Raw genomic sequence first — 15417 nt, forward strand, 5'->3', positions numbered from 1 at the left:
CACCACTGACTTAGTGCGGGAGCAGGAACGGGCCGGACCGGCCTGACGAGCGCACCCCTGACTTGCGGGGAGCTTGGATGGGCCGGACTGGGCTGGCGACGCGCACCACAGACTTGGTGCGGAGAGCAGGAACGGGCCGGACAGGGCTGACGCAAACGCACCACAGACTTGGTGCGGAGAGCAGGCACGGCCGTGCCGGACTGACGACGCACACCACTGGCTTGGTGCGGGGAGCTTGGATGGGCCGGACTGGGCTGGCGACGCGCACCACAGACTTGGTGCAGAGAGCAGGAACGGGCCGGGCTGGGCTGTCGACGCACACCGTAGGCTTGGTGCGTGAGTAGAACGGGCCGAACCGGCTGACGATCGCGCACCCCTGACTTGGTGCGGGAGCAGGAATAGACCGGACCGTACTGGGACACACACCACTGGCCCCTACACCGGGATCTGGAACGGGCCGGACCGGACTGGCAACACACGCCAGTACCTCTCGCCGTGCCTCTACATCCTCCATCCCCTCTTCGACCAGTGGCCCCCGTAACCTGGCGGCCTCCTCTGGCAACCCACTGGGCCGCTCTATCGCGGCCTCCTGCTGGTCTGACGTCGTGAGCCCCCCTAAAAAAATTTTCTGGGAGTCTCTCTTCCCGTGGGCCAGGCCTCGATAATTCTCGCCCACCTCTCGCTCCTCTGCTTCCAATCTCCGTCATTCAGCTCCTCATTCGGCTTGACCCAGTCGAAGCTCTGCCTCCACTGTTGCCAAGTCCACCTACTCTGCTCCTCACTAGGCTGCTTGGTCCAATTCTGGTGGTTTCTTCTGTCACGTTCGTCTACGAGAGAGGACCAATGCGCAGCGTTGAAGGTGAACATAATATATATTTATTAACTGATCACACGATCAAAACAATAACCAACGATGCGTGACTTCTAAGGTTACAACACGAACAAACCTTAACGGAACAAGAAACCACAACACAAAGTGAAAAGACCGATAGTTAAATATGGCTCCCAATCAGAGACAACCAGCTGACACTCGTTGCCTCTGATTGGGAGTCACTCAGGCCCACATAGATATACAAACATAGACTTACATACCCTGGCTCAACATAACATAGTCCCCAGAGCCAGGGCGTGACATTGTTAACAAACTATAGTTTTGGCAAGTCGGTTAGGACATCTACTTTGTGCATGACACAAGTAATTTTGCCAACAATTGTTTAGACAGATTATTTCACTTATAATTATAATTCACTGTATCACAATTCCAGTGGGTCAGAAGTTTACATACGCTAAGTTGACTGTGTCTTTAAACAGCTTGGAAAATTCCAGAAAATGATGTCATGGCTTTAGAAGCTTCTGATAGGCTAATTGACATCATTTGAGTCAATTGGAGGTGTACCTGTGGGTGTATTTCAAGGCCTAGCTTCAAACTCAGTGCCTCTTTGCTTGACATCATGGGAAAATCAAAATAAATCAGCCAATACCTCAGAAAAAACATTGTAGACCTCCACAAGTCTGGTTCATCCTTGGGAGCAATTTCCAAACACCTGAAGGTACCACGTTCATCTGTACAAACAATAGTACGCAAGTATAAACACCATGGGACCACGGAGCCATCATACCACTCAGGAAGGAGACGCGTTCTGTCTCCTAGAGATGAACATACTTTTGTGCGAAAAGTGCAAATCAATCCCAGAACAACAGCAAAGGACCTTGTGAAGATGCTGGAGGACACAGGTACAAAAGTATCTATATCCACAGTAAAATGAGTCCTATGTCGACATAACCTGAAAGGCCGCTCAGCAAGGAAGAAGCCACTGCTGCAAAACTGCCATAAAAAAGCCAGACTACGGTTTGCAAATGCACATGGGGACAAAGATCGTACTTTTTGGAGAAATGTCCTCTGGTCTGATGAAACAAAAATAGAACTGGTTGGCCATAATGACCATCATTATGTTTGGAGGAAAAAGGGGAAGGCTTGCAAGCCAAAGAACACCATCCCAACCATGAAGCACGGGGGTGGCAGCATCATGCTGTGGGGGTGCTTTGCTGCAGGAGGGACTCGTGCACTTTACAAAATAGATGGCATCATGAGGAAGGAAAATTATGTGGATATATTGAAGCAACATCTCAAGACATCAGTCAGGAAGTTAAAGCTTGGTCGCAAATGGGTCTTCCAAATGAACAATGACCCCAAGCATACTTCCAAAGTTGTGGCAAAATGGCTTAAGGACAACAAAGTCAAGGTATTGGAGTGGCCATCACAAAGCCCTGACCTCAATCCTATAGAAAATGTGTGGGCAGAACTGAAAAAGCGTGTGCGAGCAAGGAGGCCTTACAAACCTGACTCAGTTACACCAGCTCTGTCAGGAGGAATGGGCCAAAATTCACCCAATTTATTGTGGGAAGCTTGTGGAAGGCTACCCGAAATGTTTGACCCAAGTTAAACAATTTAAAGGCAATGCTACCAAATACTAATTGAGTGTATGTAAATTTCTGACCCACTGGGAATATGATGAAAGAAATAAAAGCTGAAATAAATCATTCTCTCTACTATTATTCTGACATTTCACAATCTTAAAATAAAGTGGTGATCCTAACTGACCTAAGACAGGGAATCTTTACTAGGATTAAATGTCAAGAATTGTGAAAAACTGAGTTGAAATGTATTTGGCTAAGGTGTATTTAAACTTCCGACTTCAACTGTATATACATATATGGACGAGCGATGTCAGAGAGGCATGGACTAAGATACAGTAGAATAGTATAGAATACAGTATATACAGTGGGGAAAAAAAGTATTTAGTCAGCCACCAATTGTGCAAGTTCTCCCACTTAAAAAGATGAGAGAGGCCTGTAATTTTCATCATAGGTACACGTCAACTATGACAGACAAAATGAGAAAAGAAATTCCAGAAAATCACATTGTAGGATTTTTAATGAATTTATTTGCAAATTATGGTGGAAAATAAGTATTTGGTCAATAACAAAAAAGTTTCTCAATACTTTGTTATATACCCTTTGTTGGCAATGACACAGGTCAAACATTTTCTGTAAGTCTTCACAAGGTTTTCACACACTGTTGCTGGTATTTTGGCCCATTCCTCCATGCAGATCTCCTCTAGAGCAGTGATGTTTTGGGGCTGTCGCAGGGCAACACAGATTTTCAACTCCCTCCAAAGATTTTCTATGGGGTTGAGATCTGGAGACTGGCTAGGCCACTCCAGGACCTTGAAATGCTTCTTATGAAGCCACTCCTTCGTTGCCCGGGCGGTGTGTTTGGGATCATTGTCATGCTGAAAGACCCAGCCACGTTTCATCTTCAAAGACCTTGCTGATGGAAGGAGGTTTTCACTCAAAATCTCACGATACATTGACCCATTCATTCTTTCCTTTACACGGATCAGTCGTCCTGGTCCCTTTGCAGAAAAACAGCCCCAAAGCATGATGTTTCCACCCCCATGCTTCACAGTAGGTATGGTGTTCTTTGGATGCAACTCAGCATTCTTTGTACTCCAAACACGACGAGTTGAGTTTTTACCAAAAAGTTATATTTTGGTTTCATCTGACCATATGACATTCTCCCAATCCTCTTCTGGATCATCCAAATGCACTCTAGCAAACTTCAGACGGGCCTGGACATGTACAGGCTTAAGCAGGGGGACACAGCAGGATTTGAGTCCCTGGCGGCGTAGTGTGTTACTGATGGTAGGCTTTGTTACTTTGGTCCCAGCTCTCTGCAGGTCATTCACTAGGTCCCCCGTGTGGTTCTGGGATTTTGCTCACCGTTCTTGTGATCATTTTGACCCCACGGCGTGAGATCTTGCGTGGAGCCCCAGATCGAGGGAGATTATCAGTGGTGTTGTATGTCTTCCATTTCCTAATAATTGCTCCCACAGTTGATTTCTTCAAACCAAGCTGCTTACCTATTGCAGATTCAGTCTTCCCAGCCTGGTGCAGGTCTACAATTTTGTTTCTGGTGTCCTTTGACAGCTCTTTGGTCTTGGCCATAGTGGAGTTTGGAGTGTGACTGTTTGAGGTTGTGGACAGGTGTATTTTATACTGATAACAAGTTCAAACAGGTGCCATTAATACAGGAAACGAGGGGAGAACAGAGGAGCCTCTTAAAGAAGAAGTTACAGGTCTGTGAGAGCCAGAAATCTTGCTTGTTTGTAGGTGACCAAATACTTATTTTCCACCATAATTTGCAAATAAATTCATTAAAAATCCTACAATGTGATTTTCTGGATTTTTTTTCCTCAATTTGTCTGTCATAGTTGACGTGTACCTATGATGAAAATTACAGGCATCTCTCATCTTTTTAAGTGGGAGAACTTGCACAATTGGTGGTTGACTAAATACTTTTTTTCCCCACTGTACATATGAGATGTTTAATGCAAGATATGTAAACATTATTAAAGTGGCTAGTGTTCCATTTCTTAAAGTGGCCCTTGATTTCTAGTATATGTCTATAGGCAGCAGCCTTTAATGTGCTAGTGATGGCTGTTTAACAGTCTGATGGCCTTGAGATAGAAACTGTTTTTCAGTCTGTCGGGTCCCAGCTTTGATGCACCTGTACTGACCTTGCCTTCTGGATGATAGCGGGGTGAACAGGCAGTGGCTCGGGTGGTTGATGTCCTTGATGATCTTTTTGGCCTTCCTGTGACATCTGGTGCTGTAGGTATCCTGGAGTGTGGGTAGTTTGGGACACAATCTTGCAGTCTCAGCCGTAAAGGCTGACCGGGTCGCGTAATCAGTAGCAATACAAACTTTAGCTATGATTAAAAACGATTTAATGAAAACGATTTAATAAATAACAAGAAACCGAGTGTTGACAGTACACTGTTCAGTTGCGCACTCTGATGATGTCTGTTGCGTGATGACATGGCTGATCTATACTGTTCCAGAATAGAACCGTTATTTAAAAGCATGGGAACCACTTCATAACGTTATTTTACGTTCCGGGCATTTGTTTTCAGTCCCACAAAAAACAATGCAAACAAAGCCCTCACTCTTTCACTTACATTATGTTTACATTTACGAAACTTAGCAGACATGTCACTCAGAAATGTATTGCCAGTGTGTGTTTAGGAATCCGGCCCCTCCCCCTTCCGAAGCATAGGCTGCTCTAGCCTACTGATGTCACAATCGTGATTCAGAAATTAAGGAGAGATTTTTAATTAGAGAAGAATGAATTAACTTTTTCAATGCTAGTTACAGATACTATAGTTATTACGTTTCACATTGGATTTATTAACTACAAAAAAACGAAAGATGTGTTTTTAATTCTGGTGCCGCTCAGCACACACGAGCTTGTTGGTCCAATGTTAAAGCCAACTCCTGAAATTCAGATAATGCATGTCATAAGAAGATGCCCAGCTTTTCAAGCCAAGCCTCCTCCTCCACCCTCTCTCCCCAGTCGCTTCTCACTCCCTACCCTTGTCTGTCCATCGCGCATAAACAAATCTATAGCGTGTCCGCTCCACAGCAAGCTGCTCTATCCGGCAGGTATGGGCGGCAGGTAGCTTAGTGGTTAAGAGCGTTGTGCCAGTAACCGAAAGGTCGCTGGTTCTAATCCCCAAGCCCACTAGGTGAAAAATCTGTTGATGTGCCCTTGAGCAAGGCACTTAACCCTAATTGCTCCTGTAAGTCGCTCTGGATATGAGCGTCTGCTAAATGACCAATTATTTATCCGCACTGATTGGTGAAGTCATTTAATTTCGAGCTAATGTAAAAAAAAAAAAATCTGATTTCAGACCTTTTTAAAAGGAAAATAAAGGAACAATATAAGACGTTACTTCTTTTGGGTTCGAACCGGTTCAGAACTTTATTTTGCAGTTCGGAACAGTGGAACGGAATAAAAAAATAAAAATATTGTTCTGTTCAGAACGACACGATTGGAAAACGACATTTCGGTAAAATATGTATTTTTAGAAGTAGTTTGACTTTAACACCCCCATCCTACCATCTCCCCTATTGTAGTATACCACCTATCGTTGTGAGTGTGTGTGTATGTATGTATGTGTAAAGTCTGACTTAAGTGGTTTTCTCTCTCTCTAGCCTATCAGAAGCTTCTAAAGCCATGACATCATTTTCTGGAATTTTCCAAGCTGTTTAAAGGCACAGTCAACTTAGTGTATGTAAACTTCTGACCCACTGGAATTGTGATACAGTGAAATAATCTGCAAAATTACTTGTGTCATGCACAAAGTAGATGTCCTAACCGACTTGCCAAAACGATAGTTTGTTGACAAGAAATGTGTGGAGTGGTTGAACAACGTGTTTTAATGACTCCAACCTAAGTGTATGTAAACTTTCCGACTTCAACTGTACGTGTAAAAGTCTGACTTAAGTGGTTTTCTCTCTCTCCGCAGTCTGCCACCCATCTTGTAGGTGGTGTGTAGGTCCTCTGTCCTCTGACTGTCTGAGGTGTCTCAAACCCGAGGCGGCTCTGCAGCCACAGAACAGTCACACAGGCAGAGCAACACCCCACGGAGTGTGTGTGGACAGATGTCCCACTCGCTTCTACCTGGATGCACTACACACCTGCAGAGGCAAGTAGATGATGTGTGTTCATGTATGTGTGTGTGTGTATGTATGTGAGTGGTGTGCATGTGTGTTACAACATAGCGGCAACATTTCCGTGCGGTGTTGGTTTTGATTTTGGGGGTTTACACGTACGATCAACATTAAACATACTCAACAAAATGTACCATATCTATGTCTCTGACACCTCAGTCGCCCCCTCCACCTTACTGTGTCTCTGGCAGAATGTCTTAGGTCTATGACTGAGAACCAGTGTGAGATATGAACACAGCTACCTTCGGGCACGTACACACACACTCTGCCTGTCATTAGGGACTGAAGGCCACTCTGTGTAAAACACACACACACACACACACACACACCAGCAATGTTCTCTTCTCAGTGCCGCCATTTTCCTTCGGGCTTAGAGATAACTACTAGTCCTCCTGTTTATAGTCTTTCCCGCAGCTGGGTTTCACTAGAACTCTTCCACTACCACTCACAAACCACAAACTCAGCTAGCTATTATGCTAATTGCAGAGTAAACTGTGCAAGAGTAAAACGATAGCTTCCTGACCCAGTTGGAGGTACTTGTCTTTCCGGAGAAGCTAAACGCTACTATCTGTGGTACATTGAATTGTTTAGACATTGTTCTAATTTATTTCTACATCCCTGCATGTGGTGCAGCGGTAGAATGAAAGTGTAAAGAGAGATGTAAATTCAATCAGTCACAAATATTTTGAGCTTCAAAACCCACAGTATTTGTGTGCTTATGAGTGTTTCCTAAGCAACATGTCAGAAATGGCTTAGAGTTAATCCAGATAGGCCTACCTCAGTTGTTTGCTTACTCTGGCTAGATGGATTGGAGTATTAAATAGTTGTCATTTTTTACAACCTAATCTCTATTTTTGATATAAATGGAATGTTATAGAAGGGTCCAGACACCATTTTTGTGATTTCACTTGTTTTTGAGAAACTTAACCCCAAACAGCATATCACTTGAACAAAAAATATGAAAAAAGGCTCCAAAAACATTTACATTTTAGTCATTTATCAGACGCTCTTATCCAGAGCGATTTACAGGAGCAATTAGGGTTAAGTGCCTTGCACATCGACAGATTTTTCACCTAGTCGGCTCGGGGATTAGAACCAGCGACCTTTCGGTTACTGGCACAATGCTCTTAACCACTAAGCTACCTGCAAAGCTATCAGTATAGTGATACAGGTCGTTAGATGTTGTACACATGAAATTGTGTATTTATTAACTTTATCCACAACGTTATATTCCATTTTGTTGCGAGTCGAGCAATACCTCTCTGTCTGTTCTACACGTAACTGCCAAAATAAAGGAAACACTTGAGTAAATTAGGAATACAAAGTATATTGAAAGCAGGTGCTTCCACACGGGAAGTTCCAGACACTTGTAGAATCTATGCTGAGGTGCATTGAAGCTGTTTTGGCGGCTCGTGGTGGCCCAATGTGCTATTAAGACACTTTATGTTGGTGTTTCCTTCATTTTGGCAGTTACCTGTAGCAGCAGGCTACACAGAGAATGGAACAGCTGGATAGGGGATACTGTTAGAGTCACACAAAAGGGAATATAACATCGTGGATAAAGTTCAGAATGACACAATTTCATGTGTACAACATCTAAAGACCTGCATCACTATACTGAGAACTTTGCAGTTTCTAAAAGGACAGATTTAGGTGTTTTCGTTCAATTGATTTGCTGTTTGGGGTAAGTTTCTCAAAAACAAGTGAAATCACAAAAAAAAAGATGTCTGGACCCTTCTATATAATTCAATTTACATCAAACATAGAGAATTGGTTGTAAAAAAGAAAACTTCTCCTTTAAGGTTGCATTTCAAATGACACACTATTCCCTATATACTGTATAACAGAGTTAAAAACGTGTTGTAAGCTCACTCCACAGCTAGCTTGAAATGTTGCGTATGGAGCCATCCAATCGGTGCTTTTCGGTGGCTCAACCCATTGGAACGTTGTCAAGAAGGACTGTAATGTGTGTTTTGCGAAGCAGAAGATTGTTGGTTCCAGCCCAGTATGGGGCAGTCAGACAGAGGAGGACGCTAAGCTGTTAGCGTCACACTGACCCCCGTTACAGTGGAGGACGCTAAGCTGTTAGCGCCACACTGACCCCCGTTACAGTGGAGGACGCTAAACTGTTAGCGTCACACTGACCCCCGTTACAGTGGAGGACGCTAAGCTGTTAGCACCACACTGACCCCCGTTACAGTGGAGGACGCTAAACTGTTAGCGCCACACTGACCCCGTTACAGTGGAAGACGCTAAGCTGTTAGCACCACACTGACCCCCGTTACAGTGGAGGACGCTAAGCTGTTAGCGCCACACTGACCCCCGTTACAGTGGAGGACGCTAAGCTGTTAGCGCCACACTGACCCCCGTTACAGTGGAGGACGCTAAGCTGTTAGCGCCACACTGACCCCAGTTACAGTGGAGGACGCTAAGCTGTTAGCACTACACTGACCCCTGTTACAGTGGAGGATGCTAAGCTGTTAGCGCCACACTGACCCCCGTTACAGTGGAGGACGCTAAGCTGTTAGCACCACACTGACCCCCGTTACAGTGGAGGACGCTAAGCTGTTAGCGCCACACTGACCCCCGTTACAGTGGAGGACGCTAAGCTGTTAGCGCCACACTGACCCCCGTTACAGTGGAGGACGCTAAGCTGTTAGCGCCACACTGACCCCTGTTACATACAGTGCATTACTTTTGACCAGGGCCCCCTATAGGGGATTGGGTGCCATTTGGAATGCAACTGTTCTTTTATTGCATCTCAGATATGTAATTTGTTTATTCACTTGATTCCAGACTATTCACTTGATTCCAGAGTATTCACTTGATTCCAGACTATTCACTTGATTCCAGACTATTCACTTGATTCCAGACTATTCACTTGATTCCAGACTATTCACTTGATTCCAGGCTATTCACTTGATTCCAGACTATTCACTTGATTCCAGACTATACACTTGATTCCAGTCCATTGAGTGTAATCTAGTATGAGGCCAATAAATCAAAATCAAATTGTCACATTTGCTGAATACCATGAAATGCTTACTTAGAAGCCCTTAACCAACAATGCAGTTTTAAGAAAATAGAGTTAAGAGAATAAAAAGAAAAGAAAAGAAAGTAAAAATAAGTAACACAATAAAATAACAATAACGAAGCTATATACAGGGGGTCAATGTTTAAGGGTACAGGTTAGTCCAGGTAATTTGGACATGTAGGTAGGGGTAAAGTGACTATGCATAGATAATAAACAGCGAGTAGCAGCAGTAGGGGACGGGGGGGGGGTCAAAGAAAATAATGTGGACACCGCCTGATGGCAGGGAGCTTGGCCCCAGTGATGTACTGGGCCGTACACACTACACGGATCCATGCCAAATCTTTTCAGTCTCCTGAGGGGGAATAGGAGGGGCTATGCTATGGTTGGGGTTGGGTTCAATGGGTTCACTGTCAAGGTGTAGTCTATGTGCAGGCCAGCGGTGTGTGTGTGTGTGTGTGTGTGTGTGTGTGTGTGTGTGTGTGTGTCTGTCTGCAGGGTGTTTGTGTCCTGAAAACATCAATGGGGTGTATTGTGTTTTAAGAGCATGTCCAGACAGATGCTGAGCTTCCTCTAGGCTACTGTCTGTAGGGGCGGTCCAACACACACACAAACACAACACAAACACACACAGGGGTAGAGATCAGGTGTCTTTATGAGAAAATTCCAGCCTGTAGTTCCGTCTATTCCATTGTCAACACACTCCTGTGTGTGTGTGTGTGTGTGTGTGTGTGTGTGTGTGTGTGTGTGTGTGTGTGTGTGTGTGTGCGTGTGTGCGTGTGTGCGTGTGTGCGTGTGTGCGTGTCTGTGTGTGTGTGTGTGTGCGTGTGTGTGTAGACAGAGATGGCCATTGTTGAGGGCTAAGTGGTGCTCTGTGTTAATGCAGGTTATTATATCCTGGTCTGAAAAACAGCTGGGTTATCTCCCTCTACTCTGGGACTGAGTCAGACCTAGGACAGCTCTCTCCCTCTACTCAGGGACTGAGTCAGACCTGGGACAGCTCTCTCCCTCTACTCTGGGACTGAGTCAGACCTGGGACAGCTCTCTCCCTCTACTCAGGGACTGAGTCAGACCTGGGACAGCTCTCTCCCTCTACTCTGGGACTGAGTCAGACCTGGGACAGCTCTCTCCCTCTACTCAGGGACTGAGTCAGACCTGGGACAGCTCTCCCTCTACTCAGGGACTGAGTCAGACCTGGGACAGCTCTCTCCCTCTACTCAGGGACTGAGTCAGACCTGGGACAGCTCTCTCCCTCTACTCAGGGACTGAGTCAGACCTGGGACAGCTCTCTCCCTCTACTCGGGGACTGAGTCAGACCTGGGACAGCTCTCTCCCTCTACTCAGGGACTGAGTCAGACCTGGGACAGCTCTCTCCCTCTACTCGGGGACTGAGTCAGACCTGGGACAGCTCTCTCCCTCTACTCAGGGACTGAGTCAGACCTGGGACAGCTCTCTCCCTCTACTCAGGGACTGAGTCAGACCTGGGACAGCTCTCCCTCTACTCGGGGACTGAGTCAGACCTGGGACAGCTCTCCCTCTACTCGGGGACTGAGTCAGACCTGGGACAGCTCTCTCCCTCTACTCAGGGACTGAGTCAGACCTAGGACAGCTCTCTCCCTCTACTCAGGGACTGAGTCAGACCTGGGACAGCTCTCCCTCTACTCGGGGACTGAGTCAGACCTGGGACAGCTCTCTCCCTCTACTCAGGGACTGAGTCAGACCTGGGACAGCTCTCTCCCTCTACTCAGGGACTGAGTCAGACCTGGGACAGCTCTCCCTCTACTCAGGGACTGAGTCAGACCTGGGACAGCTCTCCCTCTACTCAGGGACTGAGTCAGACCTAGGACAGCTCTCCCTCTACTCAGGGACGGAGTCAGACCTGGGACAGCTCTCTCCCTCTACTCAGGGACTGAGTCAGACCTGGGACAGCTCTCCCTCTACTCGGGGACTGAGTCAGACCTGGGACAGCTCTCTCCCTCTACTCGGGGACTGAGTGAGACCTGGGACAGCTCTCTCCCTCTACTCAGGGACTGAGTCAGACCTGGGACAGCTCTCCCTCTACTCGGGGACTGAGTCAGACCTGGGACAGCTCTCTCCCTCTACTCAGGGACTGAGTCAGACCTGGGACAGCTCTCTCCCTCTACTCAGGGACTGAGTCAGACCTGGGATAGCTCTCTCCCTCTACTCAGGGACTGAGTCAGACCTGGGACAGCTCTCTCCCTCTACTCAGGGACTGAGTCAGACCTGGGATAGCTCTCCCTCTACTCGGGGACTGAGTCAGACCTGGGACAGCTCTCTCCCTCTACTCGGGGACTGAGTCAGACCTGGGACAGCTCTCTCCCTCTACTCGGGGACTGAGTCAGACCTGGGACAGCTCTCCCTCTACTCGGGGACTGAGTCAGACCTGGGACAGCTCTCTCCCTCTACTCAGGGACTGAGTCAGACCTGGGACAGCTCTCCCTCTACTCAGGGACTGAGTCAGACCTGGGACAGCTCTCCCTCTACTCAGGGACTGAGTCAGACCTGGGACAGCTCTCCCTCTACTCGGGGACTGAGTCAGACCTGGGACAGCTCTCCCTCTACTCGGGGACTGAGTCAGACCTGGGACAGCTCTCTCCCTCTACTCAGGGACTGAGTCAGACCTGGGACAGCTCTCTCTCTACTCGGGGACTGAGTCAGACCTGGGACAGCTCTCTCCCTCTACTCAGGGACTGAGTCAGACCTGGGACAGCTCTCCCTCTACTCGGGGACTGAGTCAGACCTGGGACAGCTCTCTCCCTCTACTCAGGGACTGAGTCAGACCTGGGACAGCTCTCCCTCTACTCGGGGACTGAGTCAGACCTGGGACAGCTCTCTCCCTCTACTCGGGGACTGAGTCAGACCTGGGACAGCTCTCTCCCTCTACTCGGGGACTGAGTCAGACCTGGGACAGCTCTCCCTCTACTCGGGGGACTGAGTCAGACCTGGGACAGCTCTCTCCCTCTACTCAGGGACTGAGTCAGACCTAGGACAGCTCTCTCCCTCTACTCAGGGACTGAGTCAGACCTGGGACAGCTCTCTCCCTCTACTCAGGGACTGAGTCAGACCTGGGACAGCTCTCCCTCTACTCGGGGACTGAGTCAGACCTGGGACAGCTCTCTCCCTCTACTCAGGGACTGAGTCAGACCTGGGACAGCAGCTGAGTTCAGTATCCAGTGAATCAGTGACATTAATCAATCAATGAACTGCCAGGTAGAACCGTGTTTTGAATGAAATGGTGCACATTTTAGTTTTTAGCACTACACACCTGACTCCACTATTCAACTCCTAGCACTACACACCTGTCTCCACTATTGAACTCCTAGCACTACACACCTGACTCCACTATTCAACTCCTAGAACTACACACCTGACTCCACTATTCAACTCCTAGCACTACACACCTGTCTCCACTATTGAACTCCTAGCACTACACACCTGACTCCACTATTCAACTCCTAGCACTACACACCTGACTCCACTATTCAACTCCTAGCACTATACACCTGACTCCACTATTCAACTCCTAGCACTACACACCTGACTCCACTATTCAACTCCTAGCACTACACACCTGACTCCACTATTCAACTCCTAGCACTACACACCTGACTCCACTATTTAACTCCTAGCACTACACACCTGACTCCACTATTCAACTCCCAGCACTACACACCTGACTCCACTATTCAACTCCTAGCACTACACACCTGACTCCACTATTCAACTCCTAGCACTACACACCTGACTCCACTATTCAACTCCTAGCACTACACACCTGACTCCACTATTGAACTCCTAGCACTATACACCTGACTCCACTATTCAACTCCTAGCACTACACACCTGACTCCACTATTCAACTCCTAGCACTATACACCTGACTCCACTATTCAACTCCTAGCACTATACACCTGACTCCACTATTCAACTCCTAGCACTATACACCTGACTCCACTATTCAACTCCTAGCACTATACACCTGACTCCACTATTCAACTCATAGGGCCAGGATAAAGGAACACTGAGTTAGAAAATAAAACGATCAGTACATTGGCTCCCCAATACTATACTATACAGTACATCCCCCATTAGATTTAGAACCTGTTCTACAGAACAAGGAAGATAAAAGGATCATGATCCAGATTATGAACAACACCATTGACTTATGATACATCCACTGCACAATACCAAGTGATGTAGCCAGCGGTATACTCTCTGGCTCCCTGTCAACTAATGTCACAGAGTCAAGCAGTAGAGACGGAGAATGCCTTTGACAAACAGCTAGATCAATATGCACTCCCTCCCTAATCTGAGACAAATTACATATCTGAGATGCAATAAAATAATGGTTTGCGTTCCTAATGGCACCCTATTCCCTATATAGTGCACTACGTTTGACCAGGACCTATAGTGCACTACGTTTGACCAGGACCTATAGCAAGCAAGCAAGCAAGCAAGCAAGTTTATTTATATAGCACAATTCATACATCGAAGCAATTCAATGTGCTTTACAAAGATGTTTATCAAAAGTAATGAAAACATCATCATAATAAAAAAAAAAAAAAAAAAAAAAAACATAAAGAGAATAAATTAAAAATTAAAAATGGGATAAAAACATAGGAAGCTATAAGGCTAAACAGTGTAGTTAAGTTTAAGTGCTCAGTCGTAGGCACGTGAAAAGAGAAGTGTTTTTAACCTGGATTTTAAAATGGATACTTTTGGGGCACATCTAACATCTTCTGGTAGTTTATTCCAGTTGTGTACAGCATAAGTGCTAAATGCAGCTTCTCCATGTTTAGTTTGGGCTCTAGGCTCTACGAGCTGACCTGTGTTCATGGATCTAAGAGCCCTGCTCGGTTTATATTCTTCAAACATATCAGACATGTACTCGGGTCCTAAACCATTCAAAGATTTATAAACTAAAAGCACCACTTTGAAATCAATTCTGTAACTGACTGGAAGCCAATGTAAAGATTTAAGAACCGGAGTGATGTGCTCTGTGTTCTCTTGGTCCTGGTTAACATTCCAGCAGCTGCATTCTGAATGAGCTGCAGCTGTTTTACAGTCTTTTTCGGGAGTCCTGTTAAGAGGCCATTACAGTAGTCAACCCTACTAGAGATAAAAGCATGGATGAGCTTCTCTTGATCTTCTTGGGACACCAAGCCTTTGATTCTGGCTATATTTTTTAGATGATAGAATGCTGTTTTAGTGACCGCTTTGATATGACTGTTAAATGTGAGGTCTGAGTCTATCAGAACACCAAGATTACGCACTTGATCGCTGGTTTTAAGGACCCGAGAATCCAGCTCTTTACTAATACTTGTTCTTTTATTTTTGTTGCCAAACACAATAATCTCAGTTTTATCTTGGTTTAATTGTAGACAATTTTGGTTCGTCCAGGTATTTATGTGCTCTATACAGTGACACAGAGAGTATATTGAGCTGTTGTCATACGGTTCGAGAGCCATATATATTTGAGTATCATCAGCATAGCTGCGGTAGTTCATGTTGTTGTTCTGTAAAATTTGGCCCAGAGGTAGCATATAGAGATTGAATAGAATCGGTCCGAGAACTGATACCTGTGGAACTCCGCATGTCATAGCCACCCTATCAGATTCATGATTACCAATGGTGACAAAGTAACTCCGGCCATCTAGATAAGATCTGAACCAATCAAGGACTGTCCCGGAGAGTCCTACCCACTTTTCCAGCCTATCTATAAGTGTTCCATGATCGACAGTGTCAAATGCTGCACTGAGATCTAATAGAACCAGAACTGTTACTTTATC

General features: G+C 46.1%; 1 protein-coding gene across 1 annotated transcript in view; it reads left to right on the top strand.

Annotated features, from left to right (window-relative positions):
• The window catches only part of fras1 (Fraser extracellular matrix complex subunit 1), a 339766-nt gene that overhangs the window by 172849 nt on the left and 151500 nt on the right, over positions 1 to 15417 (top strand). Inside the window, exon 17 of the mRNA XM_045226860.1 lies at positions 6372 to 6551. Within this exon, the coding sequence (XP_045082795.1) occupies positions 6372 to 6551 (180 nt within the window). The remainder of the gene's footprint in view (positions 1 to 6371; positions 6552 to 15417) is intronic.

Source organism: Coregonus clupeaformis, chromosome 18 (assembly GCF_020615455.1).
Source record: "Coregonus clupeaformis isolate EN_2021a chromosome 18, ASM2061545v1, whole genome shotgun sequence".
Lineage (NCBI taxonomy): Eukaryota > Metazoa > Chordata > Actinopteri > Salmoniformes > Salmonidae > Coregonus > Coregonus clupeaformis.